The following is a 15,563-nucleotide window of genomic DNA, read 5'->3' on the forward strand; positions in this document are numbered from 1 at the left end:
ACACAATATGAAGGGAAAGATCTAAATCACATTATAAATGAGTTATTTATCAATCTGGAAGGTTTGTTTGTTAGTTTGGTATTGTTTATGCTTTCAGCATAGAGTTAAATACTAAAAACTACATCTGGGCTAGGCACAGTGGCTCACTCCTGTAATTCTAGCATTCTGGAGGCTGAGGTGGGAGGATCCCTTAAGCCCCAGAGTTCAAGGCTTTACTAAGCTGTGATAGCGTTACTGCAGTCCAGTCTGAATGACAGAATGAGAGCCTGTCCCAAAAGGAAAAAAAAAAAAGGAAGAGAAAATTAGCCAGGTGTGGTGGTGGGTATAGGCATGTGGTCTCAGCTACTCAGGAGGATGGGAGGATCACTAGAGCCCAGGACATCCAGGCTGAAGTGAGTTATGGCCACACCACTGCACTCCAGCCTGAGTGACAGAGCAAGACCTTATCTCAAAATCACATACACACACACAAACACACACACACACACACACACACACCAATCTACATTCTACATTCACTCAGCTTCTGCCTGAACAGTAAAACAACCGAAGGAAAAAGCAGCACTGCTAAATTCAAAGTCACCGTAGGGCAGGTGGGGGAGAGGGGTCAGTGTGAAGGGAGAAATTTTCATTTGTATTCTCTTACTACTTTGCAGGTTGAATCACTTTAAGCGAGTATATAACAAATGACTCATCTAAATACTATCTTACTTCAGGCTGGATAACTGTGTGATTATGTACATCCTGGTAATAAATACTGAATGAAAATTACCAAAGAGTTGAAACACAATAATATGTTTAACCCTAAAGCCATGTTGAACAGAAGGCCTTTCCTTTGAGGACATTGAAGAAGAACAGTTCAGGGTCACATAGATTTGAAAACAGTTCTGGTTATTTGAGCTTGCTGAGAGTCTGGATTCTGAGTAAAGGGAAACTTAATTGTATTAAGATGAAGTCATTAAACCATGATGTGGGTTGGAAGGCACAAATATTTATCAATTTTCCATGAAGGCAATGGAAAGATGATCATGAAATAAGTTTTACATGAAAACCTTAAAGATTACAATTACCACATTCTGTAAGGCAACATACAGTACAAATGAACATCGGTTGCTACAGAAAACTGACAACGGTTAACTTATCCAGAAAATAGAGTGTGTTTCTGATTCTCAAGTTATCAGGTTATATTGTTCATAAGCATCTCACAAAGACAGATCCAATGCAAGAGCTTTTTCCATCTCCTGAGATATTCTGCTTGTTTTGAAAACCACAGGAAGCTATCTATATTAGAATAAAAATCACAATACTTAACTCTGTCCCTAATTATAAAAGGCAAAGAGGTACGAAGGTCAGCGTGACCACCAAGGAAAGAAGACATGTGGGCCTTTTTCCAAAAGCTTTTAGATAGCTAGAATGATTGCCCTTTTAAAAAAGAACACCTCTCACTAAAAGACAAAGTTGTTATATTCCTAAACAGCTAAAGAATAGGGATACAGAAATTCCATGGCCAGAAAAGAGACTGAGTCAGTTTTAGTTTTCCTCAATGACTAACTTGTGCTACAAGCACACATTCCCTAATATAAGTGGGATTTATACGGTTAAAAGAAAAAAAGAAAAAAGCCTGGCTCCCACATCTGCATGTTCCCACCAGAACCAGGAAAATTGCTGTCTCTCTAATGTTAAACATAGCCACTCTACTGCCAAACTGTGAATTCCCCAAGTCCTTCATTTTTATATTATCCAGTGCCCACACTAGAGCCTGGCATATGCTAGGCACTGAATATGGAGAAATGAATGAAGGACTCAAATGGTAACAGTGAAAACAAAATTGCATTTCCTCCTTCTGTTTAAGGGATTAAACAAAGAGAAAGAGAAAAGAAAAAGACTCAGGAATTGGGAGTATTTAATGATTTTTGCCTAAAACTTCACTAACTTTCTGGATAAAATGAAGTCATGGTAAACCACTTCATTGTTATACACATAAGAAGAAACAAATATGGAAAATGTCACAATTATGAAACCAAGTTGTTTTGAGGTTTGACACTATACCCTCATTAGCATGTATGATGCTTATAAATCCTCTACAACCAATGTAAAAAAATAAAAAAACTAAGATCATAGTGTGAAAATCAGGAACAAAATACTATAGTTTGATAAAGAGCATAATTATTCCTTTCTCCTTGTGTTGAAGGCTTCCTTAAATCAAACAAAACCACAGTTTATGTGGCCCAGACTACAAAAATCATTGGTGCTTGATGTTTGTTGTTGCTTTATATAACAAGCCTTATCTGCTTCTCACAAAAGTTACCACCCAAAGGAAGATTTATTTGCAAGAGTACTATAAAATTTTGCAGCAGAATATTAGAGAATGTTCTGGGTGTTCTCGACGTTCAGAGTACATGAACTTCAATAAGAATTTCCAGCAAATCATTTCTCCTAATACTGCTGTAGTTCAAATCCACCCACTGCTCAATGGGGAATGGGAGGCTAAATTCTCAAGGCCATTCAATGTACTTGCGGCATGAGGGGGTGTGTAGAAAGCCAACAATCGAATGAACACCCTCTCAAGGCTTGGGTGCCTCTCTGAAAGTCAATGATTGCAAAATGAACAGTATTATTAAGATCCCTAATTAGCCCAAATTCAAAGGCTAGGTAGGCATGCTCCTTAGCTGAGCTAAGGATACAACTTTCCAGGAAAAACTGGGGAGAGGACGGTGGTAGGGATGATGGGGGCTGGAAGATTGAAAGGCCACAGGCTTGGTAGCTGGAAGATGACAACTATCCTAAAACATGTAAATGTCAAGGGGTGGAAGAAAAATGATGCCAAGTACATGAATAACCAGGCAGCTGACCCAGCTGAGAACCAAACTCAACAGCATCTTCCTCAAGATTTTATGACTTCCTCCCCCGAGCCCCCCCTCATTCACCGTTAGCATAAAAGAAAAACATAAAGAAAGAATACCTGTCACAACGAGGCGCACCTTTCAACTAAAGAACTCCGGGTGGCTGTGTAGAACCATCCTCACCCTGGAAAGGTTGAAACTGAAAGAAAAAACAGAACACGCCATTAACGAGGCCAGAACCCCGACCGAGATTCCTGGACGGGAGCCACCAACACCCCCAAAACCGATCGGTGCTTACGCCCCGCGGCGCAGACCGGAGGAATCACAGCCCCGGGCTCCCAAGGCCAACCGTGGCCGTCGGGACCCGCCAGCGGCCTGTGCCTCAGTCTCCCCATCTGTAAATGGGGTGGGGGAGAGGAGGGGGGCTGCGTCCCGCGCGGCTCCCGCTTCAAGTCCCCTCTCCTCTGGGGGTCCCGACGGCGGCAACCACGCACGCTCCCCGGACTCAGAGCCCTCCCGGGAAGCCTCGGGGGGGTGGGGAAGTCCCGGGGGTGGGGAAGCCCGGGCTGACGTCAGCGGGCTCGGCACCCCCCGGGCCCGGCCGGCTCGGGCCCGGGCAACTAACGGGTCGACGCCGAGGGCCCGATGGTCGCCGCGGCGGCTCCGGGAGCCCAGAGGCCGGGCGGCTGTGCAGAGGGGATCGGGCCGCCAGCCGCCCGCAGCCCGCCGCCCGCTCACTCACTCGCCTCCGGCGGCGGGGCGTAGCCCTTCGCTCCGGCTCCCAAGCCCGCGTCCCGGGCCGGCCCCGGAGCCCCACACCCACCGCCCTAGTATTTACCTCCGACGCTCGGCCCCCGCGCAGCCGAACCTGCTACCTGGGCCCGCCCCCACCTGCCCCGCCTCCGAACCGCCCAGGGGAGAGAGAGGGAGCGGGGGCGGAGGGGGGAGCCGCCGCGCTAGCCAATCGCAGGCCGAACTGCGCTCTTGAGCGGGCCCTGATTGGGCCTCCCTGTGACAGACCTTCCTCCAATGGCTGCCAGCCCGGCGCCGACCGAAGGGACTTTCCGCTCGGTCAAGCTCGGTGGAGCCAAAGGGAAAGCGGAGGGGCGGGGCGGAGAAGAGTGGGGGAAGGAGGCGGGGAGCTCGAGCTGATTGGGCCAAAGGGCGCGGGTGCCGCGTCACCATTGGCTGATGCCGGAACTGGGGAGGGGCGCTGTGCTGCTCCCAGCTCCGCCTCCCGTGCTTCTCCCTTAGCTGTCAAAACTGTAGACGCTTAGGTTTGGACTAGGTTGGGAGACCAGACAAAGGTTGGGAACAGGATTCCAGGATGCCGTGAGAAAGCAAAGCTTTAGAATCAGACCTCAGTTTGAATCTTTGGCTCTTTCATTCAGTGGCCGCGTGACCCAGGGAAGTCACAACCACGCTGAGCCTCAATGTCCTCATCTGTAAAATGGAGATCATAGTATCGGTTGTCTTACAGGATGGAGGCAAAATACCGAGTTAAAGTTCCTGGCACGCAGTAGCAGCTCAGGAAAAGTTCATCTCTTCCTCCCCCGCAGATTCAGCCTGGGACGCTTGCTGTTTCTGAACCTCTATTGCCACCTATCCCAGTTTGGAGGGAATTCTCCCAAGGATGGTGAAGAAGGGATTTCCACACGCCGCCTCACTCAGCCCCGCACCCCTGGCCACCAGCCAGGACTTAGGGTGTAGTTAAGGATCTTTCAATTAGAAGGGAGGCTTCTGATTCCCAAAAGTACTCAAAATATTTAAGGAAGTGCTTTTTATAATCAGTCCCAGAGCCTTGCTGCACTGGATACTCCTGTTAATTAATTTCTTCTCCTTTGACATTTTAAGTGCTAATTATAGGAGAAGGTGATTAACACTGAGAAAGGAGGAGGGGTGTGTGTGTGTGTGTGTGTATGTGTGTGTGTGTGTTTAATCATGACACAAATTTCCCCCAGTGGAAAGTGACATGTTTCTGGAGATCCAGGGAATTTAAACCAATGAATACACAAAAGCAATCACATGAGTGATGACTAACAGTAGCAGTAGACAGGCCACCCCTCTTCGTTGCCATAGTCATCCAAAGTGAAATGAACATCTTTGGAAAACTTAAGCCTCATTCTGCTCCTGTCCCTGTTTGGTCACCCCTATTCTTCCTGTCTCCCAGGCTCCATGACCACACTGTGGTAGGAACCCTTAAGCAGGAAATCAACAGGCCTGGCTTGAAGTGTGGCCTTAGGCAGAACCATTCTCCTCTACATCTGGATTCTCCAACAAAGCTGGAAGGACTCAGAGGTCACAATCCAACTATCTGGAAGAAAATTTCAGCTGAAACTTGTTTTTGCCTAACCCATAAAATAAGAAGGAGGAAAGAGAAAACAAAATGAAGGAGAGAGATTTGGGGTCCTTTTAGGCAAAGCAAACATTCTCATGTTACCCCGGGGACCACTTCTCTTGTCTGCACCATCTACATCTACTGGTCTCTTAAGGCATTTGAGTTTGCCAGCAGGGACTGGAACATTTTTGTGTCCCTTTTTTTTTGTTTTGTTGTTGTTGTTGTTTGGTTTTCTGGTTGGTTTGTTTGTTTGTTTGTTTGTTTAGAGATAGAGTCTTGCTCTGTTGCCTAGGCTGGAGTGCAGTGATGCCATCTCAGCTCACTGCAACTTTTGACTCCCAGGTTCAAGCAATTCTCCTACCTTAGCATCCCGAGTAGCTGGGATTACAGGTGCCTGCCACCATGCTCCACTAATTTTTGTATTTTTAGTAGAGATGGGGTTTCACCATATTGGCCAGGCTGGTCTCAAACTCCTGACCTCACATGATCTGCCTACCTCGGCCTACCAAAGTGCTGGGATTACAGGCGTGAGCCACCATGCCCGGCCCCTTTTTGTGTCCTTTCTGTTGATGGCATGTAGTGCTGCTGAGGTCTCTACTTCCATAGGGCATTATTCCCCAGGATCTACCCTCCTGTCACAGGTTCACTGAATCAGTGCCGGGGTCTGACTTCATCTAAGAGATCTTCATCCAAGTCAAGCCTGACAAATGGGGCCTATCTCAATTACCATTTCCTATCAATTGGGAATGGCTACCTAGAACGTTGTGTTAAAGCTAATTCTGAACTTGTGTTCAGGCTCACCGGGAAGAGAGATATCTGCCAGGGAATGAGATGGGGAGATAGTGTCATGGTGCTATTATTTACAGTCCTTGGTAAACCAGCCTCTCATTTTACAGATGGGAGATGAAGGTCCAAAGATGGTAAATTACTAGCCCCCCTGACACTCAGGAGATGGGCTGAGACCGTAATTCCAAGCCAAGGCTCTTTCCACCTCTGTTTAAATGGATTCCCCAACTGAAATGCTCATCCCCTCTGCTTTCCAAATACTCCCTTCGTGGAGGGCCCAGTCAAGACCTTTACAGATAGGTCCTTGCAGAGGGCTCCAGCCCTCACTAATGACCTCTCTGAATCCACCACCCCACACCCTCTTCCATCTAACCTGGTCCTGGGTTCATGGAATTAACGGTTGAGTTACTGAGCAGGTACCAGGAAATAGCAGTGTACAAGAGAGACGCCACTCTGCCTCTGGCCAAAAAAAAAAGGCAAACTAAAAAACTCATTAGATGATCACTTACTTAATTGTGGCTCTGGTAAGCCTCAGAAGAAGAATCTCTCTGAGCATGCCTAAAGGGGTGTGGGCCACTCAGGGAAGGCCTGTTTGAGGACATCACCTTTGAGAGGAGATAGTAAAGATAACTGGCAGGGAGGAGTGAGGGGGAACACTCAGAAATAGCAAACAGGCAAGTGAATGACCTGTTGAAGAAACTGGAAGAGGCAGAGCACAGATAATGAGGACACAAAAAGGCTTTGAGAGCCAAGGACAGGGGTTGGTCTCCATCCAAGAGCAGTGGGAAGTTTTTGAAGGGTTTTACAGGTAAAATAACATTGGGGTTTTGTTGTTGTTGTTTTTTTGTTTTTGTTTTTGCTTTTGCTTTTATTTTTTTGAGATGGAGTCTCACTCTGTTGCCCAAGCTGAAGTACAGTGGCAAAATCGTGGCTCACTGCAGCCCCAGTCTCCTGGGCTCAAGTGATCCTCCCCCCTCAGTCTCTCGAGTAGCTGGGACTACAGGTATGCACCACCATACCCAGATAACTTTTCTCTTTTTAGTAGAGACAAGGGTCTCACTATGTTGCCAAGACTGATCTTGAACTCCTGGCTTCAACTGATCCTCCTGCCTTGGCTTCCCAAAGTGCTGGGATTGGCATGACCCGCTGTGCCTGACCTAACACTGATTCTAAGCTGTCTTGTGTAGTTCTCTCATTGCACACAGCCAGAAGCCAACATAAAGCTACTGAATTGAATGGAGCTTTCCCCATGGAGGGTGGTAAACTCCAGGTAGCCTGGTAGGGTCATGGGACATAGAGTAGCACATAGCCAGGACTCAAGGGAACCTGTTCAGTGGCACCAGTAATGGTTATTGACTAGGCCCTGCCCCATGCTTCCCAGTGCCTACCACGGGGTACCTCCCACTTGCAGTCTCTCCAAATTTAGTGTCTCTTTTATAACCTACCGCCTTCTCAGCATCTCCACTCAACGCAGCCAAAAGCGAACTCCTGATATTCCCCACCACCACCCCCTGCAATCCCTCTGCTCTCCCCATCTTGGTAAATGGCAACTCCCAGATGTTCATCCAACCTCCTGTGGTTCCAGCCATTTTCCCACCAATCCTGTGAATATGGGCATTCAGAATGAACACTGGGCCAAGGGGTTAATGGGACCAGGTATCCCCGCAAGCAAAGATATGTCACAGGCACGTTCCCTACAGTAGCCCAGCACAGTGTTTTGATCAGTGGATGTCGGGCTGAGTCTTCCATCTCTGAGATACGATTATCTCTTAGGGAAGAGAAATTCCAACTGCAACTGAACATTCTGCCTGGGGACTTTTACTCTGGCCACCTAAAAGCTCTTTTTGATAAGATAAAAGGGATTTCTTTAATCATCTTTAAACTAATCCAGCTGAACTATAAATCCATGCTCTCCTGTTTGAGCTATTTGCTGATATCAATCACAAATAATTTCTATGTTTGATTTTTAAAACACACACAGAAAGCTCTTTATTAAAGGAAACTTTCTGCCACATCTGGGTCCCATTTTGGGGCAGATGATGCATTAGAGGTGGTTCCACTTCCCAGGGAATCTTCCTCCTTTAGGAAAGAGACATAAACAATGTCGGAAAAAGGGGGACTCATCCTTACAAGCTGCCCCAAATTCTATTTTCTGCCCTCTTTAAAAAAAGAAAGTGGATCCTTCATTCATTCAACAAATATGTATTGAGCACCTACTATGTGCTAGGCACCTTTGTTGACTCTGAGGACACTGCAGTGAGCAAGTTCCTGTTCTCAAGAAGCTGACATTCTAGGGGAAGGAAAAAATAACCAGGTGTCAGGTAGTTTGTGCAGAGAAGACAATACAAAAGAGGGTAGGCAGTGGCTGGGAACTGCTATTTAAGTAGATTTTTCAGGGGAGGACTACCTCATGGAGGTGGCATTTGAATTAAGACTGGAAGGAAACGAAGAAGCCAACCACACCACTGTCCCTGGGAACAATGTTCCTATAGGAGGGGGCAGGTGAGCACAGAGGTCTGGAAGCAGCCATGTGCCTGGTATGCTCAGGAAACAGCAAAGAAGCTGGTGAGGTTGGAGCCCAGAGAACAGGTATGAGTGACAAAGGGGAGGCCAGAGAGGACACAGGGGGTCCCAGTCAGATAAGACCTTGACTATTACCCTGCATCAGACAAGAAGAACTGAGAATTTAAATCAGGGCAGTGGCTGGTCTGACCTACATTGTAATATGTTCACACGTTGGATCAAAGACAGAAACAGGAAAACTGATGCAGTAACCCAGGCAAGGGTGAATCCCAAAGGGATGACCTTCTTTCCTGGGGGTGGAGGCAGAGCAGGTGAGAGGGAGAGGTGGAGGAGAATGTGTAACTGAAGATATCAAGAGAGAAGTTGTTGCAAATCAGAGAGAGGAGTAGCGCTCCCAAAAAGAAGCGTTTTCAGAGTGAGTGATCAGGGGAGTGGTAAGGCTTAGGGAACTGGATCTGTGGATTGTTCAGGAAATAATAATAGGTTAAGATTAAATAAGAGGAAAAAAAACTATCCAAGGGCAGCCAAAGAGCCTGGATTGCCAGTCTTCCCTGCTGCAGTCTCCACTGGCAATTCTCCAGGGGAAATGTCCTTTACGACCTTACGGCTCACCTGGAACCTACCACCTGGGGCCTGAGGCAGCACATCCCTTCATGCCCGGGCACTGCCAGGCATTGCCCTGAGTGCTGGGCACTTCACACCCTGGGCTGGGCCACTCACCGGAGTGAAGATGGTGGCTTGAAGCTGTCCTGGTACAATAATAGAATGAAGTGCCAATCTCAACTCAGCAGCTTGGAATAAGACTCCACCTCTCACATTTCTGTGGGGCGTATTCATTTCAGCTTTTTGTTTGGTGCTATGGGAGGGAAGGGCCCTCATATTGGCATCCTTTTGCTTCAAGGATGATGGTGAATATCTGAGGCTCCTTTTTAAATTCTGCTCTAATATCTTTTCTTCTGTGCATAAAAATTATGTATTCTTAGCTGCAAAACTGGAATCCGTCTGCTCATGGATAAACTCCTGGCATGAGCATGTACCTTTCAGGTAATCTCCCTATCAGAGAAGCTTACGATCAAGAATCCTACTTCCCTACACAGGCCCAGGAGGCTTTTAGTTAGGGAATTTCTCCTACTCTGAACTCTACCAGGAATCACTTATCAAGATCTCAGTACCATCTTCCCTAGGCCTTCTTGACCTCTTCTTTCTCCATAATCACTTTCTAGCCCACATCATCCAGCCACAAGGGCCCCATTCTCAGTCTGACACTCGAACTCCAAATTCACACCATTCTTTCACGTCCCCTCTTCTCCTCTCCATTTTGGTGTCTCAGATTTGACAATTCAAAACAGAACTCCCTCCCACTTCCAAACTGGTTTCTTACCCAACTTCCCCAGGCCCCCAGTTTCTCAAGTCAGAAATCTATGAGTCATCCTTGATGTTTGCCATTGCCTCATCCCTCCCATCCAACCCATTCGTGAGCCCTTGGGAATCCACCTCCGAAATGTCTCTGGAATCCATCCTCTTCTCTCTGCCTCCACCGCCAACCGCCTCTCACCTGCAATAGCTTGGAGGCAGCCTCCCACTCCTTCTTCCTCCCATCCCCACCCCTACATATTCGTGTCCCGTCTCCTCCCAGGAGCAAGGGAGATCTTCTTTAACTGTAAATGACACAAATTATTCCCTTATAGTCCTGGAGGCCAGAAGTCCAAAATGGGCTGGAGCCAAGGCAGGCAGGGCTATGCTGCTTGCAGGGGTTGTAGGGGAGAATCTGTTTCCTGGTCTTCTTCAGTTTCTAGAGCTGCAATCCTTGGCTCATGGCCCCTTCCTCCACCTTCAAAGCCAGCACTGTAGCATCCTGCTTGGTGGTCACATTGCTTTCTTCTCCAGTGTCCTATTTCCCTTTGCTTTACATTTTCCTGTAAATTTCTCTTACAAGGAAACTGCAATTGCATTTAAGACTCATCCGGATGACCCAGGATAATTTTCCCGTCTCAAGACCCTTAACTGAATCCCACCTCCAAAGTCCCTTTTGCCACATAAGGCAACATTCACAGGTCCTGAAGATTAGGATCCACATATCTTCTGGAGCCACTGTTGAGCCTACCATGCATACAAGTCTGCTTCCCCCACCAGCATCTTTGTACCTCTTGTTCCCTATGACCAGAACATTCACTTCTTCCCTCTCACCCTTTGCTTGGCCATCTCTTTCTCATACCTGGGGACAGAGCTTACCTGGCATCTCCTCAGACAACCTGCCTTGGACCAACCCAACAGTCTGAAGACATTTTTTTCTTTTTGATACAGAGTCTTGCTCTGTTGCCCAGGCTGGAGGGCAGTGGTGTGATCTCGGCTCACTGCAACCTCTGCCTCCTGGGTTCAAGTGGTTCTCCTGCTTCAGCCTCCTGAGTAGTTGGGATTATAGGTACTCACTACCACGCCTGGCGAATTTTTGTATTTTTAGTAGAGACAGAAGTTTCACCATGTCAACCAGCCTGGTCCTGAACTCCTAACCTCAAGTGATCCACCCACCTCGGCCTCACAAAATGCTGGGATTACAGGCATGAGCCACAGTGCCTAGCTGAAGACTTTTTAATGTCTTTTTCAACTGACTTGTTTTCTGCCTGCCTCTCCCTTTACCCTCACCTAGGCATCCTGAGGACCATGTCTGTTTTGTCTAACCACTGGTTGTCCTAATATAACTGGTTAATAAATCATTGCTAAATTTGTTTATTTATTTATGACAGTCTTGCTCTGTTGCCCATGCTGGAGTGCAGTGGCATGATCTCAGCTCACTGCAACCTCCTCCTCCAAGATTCAAGTGATTCCCTTGCCTCAACTTTCCAAGTAGCTGGGATTACAGGTGTGCACTGCCACACTCAGCTAACTTTTTTTTATTCTTGAGATGGAGTCTCGCACTATCGCCCAGGCTGGAGTGCAATGGTGCAATCTCAGCTCACTGCAATCTCCGCCTTTCAGGTTCAAGCAAGTCTCCTGCCTCAGCCTCCCACGCAGCTGGGATTACAGGCGCCCCCCACCACGCCTGGCTAATTTTTTGTATTTTTAGTAGAGATGCAGTTTCACTTTGTTGGCCAGGCTGGTCTGGAATTCCGGACCTCGTGATCCACCCGCCTCAGCCTCCCACAGTGCTGGGAATACAAGCGTGAGCCACCTCACCCAGCCTCTTTGTTGTTGTTGTTGTTGTTAGTAGAGACAGGGTTTCGACATGTTGGCCAGGCTGGTCTTGAACTCCTGATCTCAAGTGTTCCCCTTGCCTCAGCCTCCCAAAGTACTGGGATTACAGGTGTGAGCCACCATGCCTGGCTTCATTACTGAATGAATTTAAAGATGACAAATTAACAACCCAATACAACGCTATGCAAATGGACTGCTGTGTGTAGCTCCTGAGCAAAAAGAGACCCATCACCAACTTCCTCCTGATCTGCTATATCAAAAACAATGGCCTGGGCAGAACAGGGCACCGACCACAAAGAAAACCCATAGACATGCTCCCACACAGGGCCAGGGGAGATGCCGCACCACCGAGTGAGCCAGACACACACAAAACCTTTGAAGGAAGTAGGACTTCACCTTGGTGGGCAGCCACCGGAGCCCTTGCTCATTCAACGCAGCTAAGTAAGATTTTAATGCAAGGCCTGCAAGGGAGGCTGCCTGCTGTGGAGAGCTGTACGTAAATCTACACCATCTTGCTCCTGTTAAAGGCTCCTGGAGCCACTTTGAGGGAATCGAGGAAGGCCAAGGGGCTTTTTCACATGTGCTGCAGCCACCTGGGTCAGGAGGCGCCTGGTAGCTGCAAACTTCACAGTAGGTTACACTTTTCTAAACTGAAGCTAAAAATGTTTTGATTGCCTGGCTATATTCTAAGAATTGCCTTAGCCTTAAGGTATACATAATCAAGTTGAAAACATCATTTTCCCCCCTTTGAATTGAAAATTGTGCTTTAAAATTTGACAAGTTTTAGGAATATTTTTATTTATTTATTTTTGAAATGGAATTTTGCTCTTGTTGCCCAGGCTGGAGTGCAATGGTGCAATCTTGGCTCACTGCAACCTCCACCTCCCAGGTTCAAGCAGTTCTCCTGCCTCAGCCTCCCAAGTAGCTGGGATTCCAGGCATGCACCACCACCCCCGACTAATTTTGTATTTTTAGTAGAGACAGGGTTTCTCCATGTTGGTCAAGCTGGTCTCGAACTCCTGACTTCAGGTGATTGGCCCGCCTCGGTCTCCCAAAGTGCTAGGATTATAGGTGTGAGCCGCCACGCCCGGCTGGAATATTTTTAAATGTTTGGTCACAAGGAAGATGGCTGTGTTGACTCAATAGTTTATTTCCCTCTGATTATTGACAGCATAAAGTTCACGGTCATGTTGTCTATAAAAGTATAAACTTGGGACAATAAAACAGTGATGTATAAATATTAACCCATTTTCACACATCATAATGTTTAAAATAATAATATTTGCACACAAAGGTTTCAACATGCATCATTTTGAATAATCCAGGAAGACATTTGCTTAGAAGGAAGGGCCTGATTTTGCTCCTGGAAGCTTTCAATCCATAACTGTACATCCTAAAGCATTCTGGCACAAATGAAATGGAACTGCCTCCTGTGGGTCTATTTCAGAAGTCTGTTGTCAGAGTTCAGTTCACGGGCATCAACCAGAAGCCTAGTGGGGCCGTTTGAAATTCTGGCCCAGATTAATATTTTAAAGCTGCATTTGGAGCTTTTGAAAGTGGAGCTGTTTCCAAAGGCTTAACTGAGGAGTAATTGATTTCACTGGAAATAAAAGGCCATGTGTGATCCCAGCTGGAGTGTGGTCATATTGTTCTTTCAAACCTGGAATGTCTTGGGGGAACAAATGGCTGGCCTGTGTCCCCTTCCAAAAATGTCTTAAGCACCAGAAAGGGGAGCAGGCTTAGGTGTAGCCCTTCCCACCCTGGGTGCCAGGGTTGCAGGTGCTATAAGTGAAATATCAAAGCTGAGGTCACTAATATATTCTGAATTTCAACCTCAGAGGAAGGAGTGTGTGCAGGAGTCCAGGAGGAGGGGAGGAACCCAAGGTGGAGAACGTCCTGCGTGGATGAGCCAAGACATGGGGAAAGTTGCTTCCTGAATTATGTGTTCTGTGTACTCTTCATCAAAGCAGTGGGAAGAGGTCTTCCGTGAGAGTCCAGGTCTCTCCACCAACAGGCACTCTGTTAACAGGCACATCCATGGGCCTCACTGACCCGCATGGGAACCCGGGAGGATCAGCAGGGACCAGCCCAATACCACGGGGAAGGGGCTGCCCCTCTTGTACATCCTGGGATTGAATCTTGGGAAGAAGTCAATGGCAAAAATAGGCTTGGGAAAAGTCTATCCTGGAAGGCACTGATGCTCCTTCCTCTGCCAGAATAAAGGTGATCTATGGTGTTCACCGAAAACAAGTTCAGCCTTCGGCAGGACAGGGCTCATTTTGAAGGCTGACAACAGATGTCACTCAGCTTCTGAGGCCCAAACTCACAGCTTGCTAACAAACACACTGAGGTGAACATCTGCCCGGAGACTTCAAAGCAAGAGTCTGGTGTCCCTGCAGCTGAGCATGTCAACCTCCTCTAGAGAGAAAGTGTTCCCTCGGAGCCTAAAGGAGATCAAGTGAAGAGAGGTTGGAGTGAGGACGAAATTAGAGCAGGGCTTTCAAACAGAAGCCTCCACTTTCTAAACCCACGCCTGGGATGGGCTGACCCTTTGGCCCAGCTGCAGTGTCTCTTGCAGGGAAGCCGGGGCTGTTTTTACCTTCGGTCAACCAGGGCAGTTCATGAATCATTCTGAACAAGGCTCCATGACTCTGCAGAGAGACAGTCCACCACACTGCCCCCAGCCAGCCACAGACTCCCCAAGGCCGGTGATTCTTTTTAAGGCAACAAGAGAATCTGTCAAGAATGCAATGAGCAAACCCTGGTGCCCTCCCAAGTTCCATCAGCAGGCAGCAAATAACATCAGAACCCTTAAAATATCAACCTGATGTTGGCTGGTGCCCAGGACACAGAATGCGACACTTCTTAGGACTGTGCAATGGTTTCAAAAACAAAGAAACAGAAAACCTACACTCTACCCAGAACCTGATGACCTCATAGGCTACAGATATGTCACAATCATATCTGTGTAGGAAGGAAAAATCTCTCCATCACAGCACAGATATTTGAAGTCATTTTCAAAATGTTTATTTTTTTAAGAGCTGGGATCTAATTCTGTCACCCGTGCAGTGCTGCAATCATGGCTCACTGCAGCCTTGAACTCCCGGCTTCAAGGGATCCTTCCATCCAAGCCTCCTGAGTAGTTAGGAACTATACCGCACCCAGCTGAATTTTTTATTTTTTAAGAAACGAGGTCTGGTATTGAACATCTGGCCTCAAGTGATCCTCCTGCCTCAGCCTCCCAAAGTGCTGGGATTACAGGCATGAGCTGCCATGCCCGGCAAGGCTTTTGTTTTTAGCTTCATTTGATAATCTGCATTTGCTGCAGCCTCAATATGCTTTTTGAGAGGGAACAAGGCCTGCATATTTAAAGCAGGGGTCACAAGCTTACAGAAATGAATTGCCGAAGAGTTCTGGTCTAAGGCAATAGGCTTGATGGATCTGCAGTCAGCCAAAGTGGGTTTGCCCATCTGAGAAGACTCAGCCTTTTTTGTGCTCTGGTTAACCACTGGCATCATGAATGGGCATCCAAAGTTCCAACCTCTTTTGAGAAAACCCTCAGATATAGATTTTTAGTAGGAAAATTCCTGGCTTTTAAATATTAATCTCTAGCCCAGTGTCTGGAACACACATAGTAACATTCACTTACAGCACATTAGGCCAGGGAAAACCTTTACTTATGGTCTGAGAAATAGATCCCTGGAAACAAGAAGGACAAATCTTTAAAGCTGTGACTCAGCAGAGAGAGTCCACAACACTGGACCCAGCTGCCCAGACTCCCCAAGGCTGGTCATTCTTTTTAAGGCAACAACAGAATCTATCAAGAATGTGATTCTTGCCTTTTTCAAATACATGAAGGACTACAGCTTTAAATATAGAGA

The 15,563-nt window shown here is 47.1% G+C and overlaps 2 protein-coding genes across 12 annotated transcripts in view; both read right to left on the reverse strand.

The window, feature by feature from the left end:
• The window catches only part of CYLD (CYLD lysine 63 deubiquitinase), a 65,487-nt gene extending 61,722 nt beyond the window's left edge, over window positions 1-3,765 (reverse strand). For 2 of the 8 annotated variants that reach the window (XM_017530122.2, XM_017530119.2), the window contains exons 1-2: window positions 3,682-3,765; window positions 2,963-3,042 (exon numbers count right to left, since the gene is read on the reverse strand). The gene's annotated coding sequence lies outside the window, so the exon portion shown is untranslated. Of the gene's footprint in view, window positions 1-2,962; window positions 3,043-3,585 lie in introns of all 8 variants that reach the window. The other 6 variants (XM_017530127.2, XM_037739122.1, XM_017530120.2 and 3 more) reach the window with 4 other exon arrangements.
• A 9,047-nt stretch (window positions 3,766-12,812) lies between these two features.
• Window positions 12,813-15,563, reverse strand: part of NOD2 (nucleotide binding oligomerization domain containing 2) — a 39,740-nt gene continuing 36,989 nt past the window's right edge. For all 4 annotated transcript variants that reach the window (XM_017530131.1, XM_017530129.1, XM_017530133.2 and 1 more), the window contains one exon: window positions 12,813-14,126. In XM_017530131.1, the coding sequence (XP_017385620.1) occupies window positions 14,054-14,126 (73 nt within the window). In that variant the 3' untranslated portion in view covers window positions 12,813-14,053. The remainder of the gene's footprint in view (window positions 14,127-15,563) is intronic.

The sequence above is a fragment of the Cebus imitator genome, unplaced genomic scaffold (assembly GCF_001604975.1).
Source record: "Cebus imitator isolate Cc_AM_T3 unplaced genomic scaffold, Cebus_imitator-1.0 Scaffold63, whole genome shotgun sequence".
Taxonomy (NCBI): Eukaryota; Metazoa; Chordata; class Mammalia; order Primates; family Cebidae; genus Cebus; species Cebus imitator.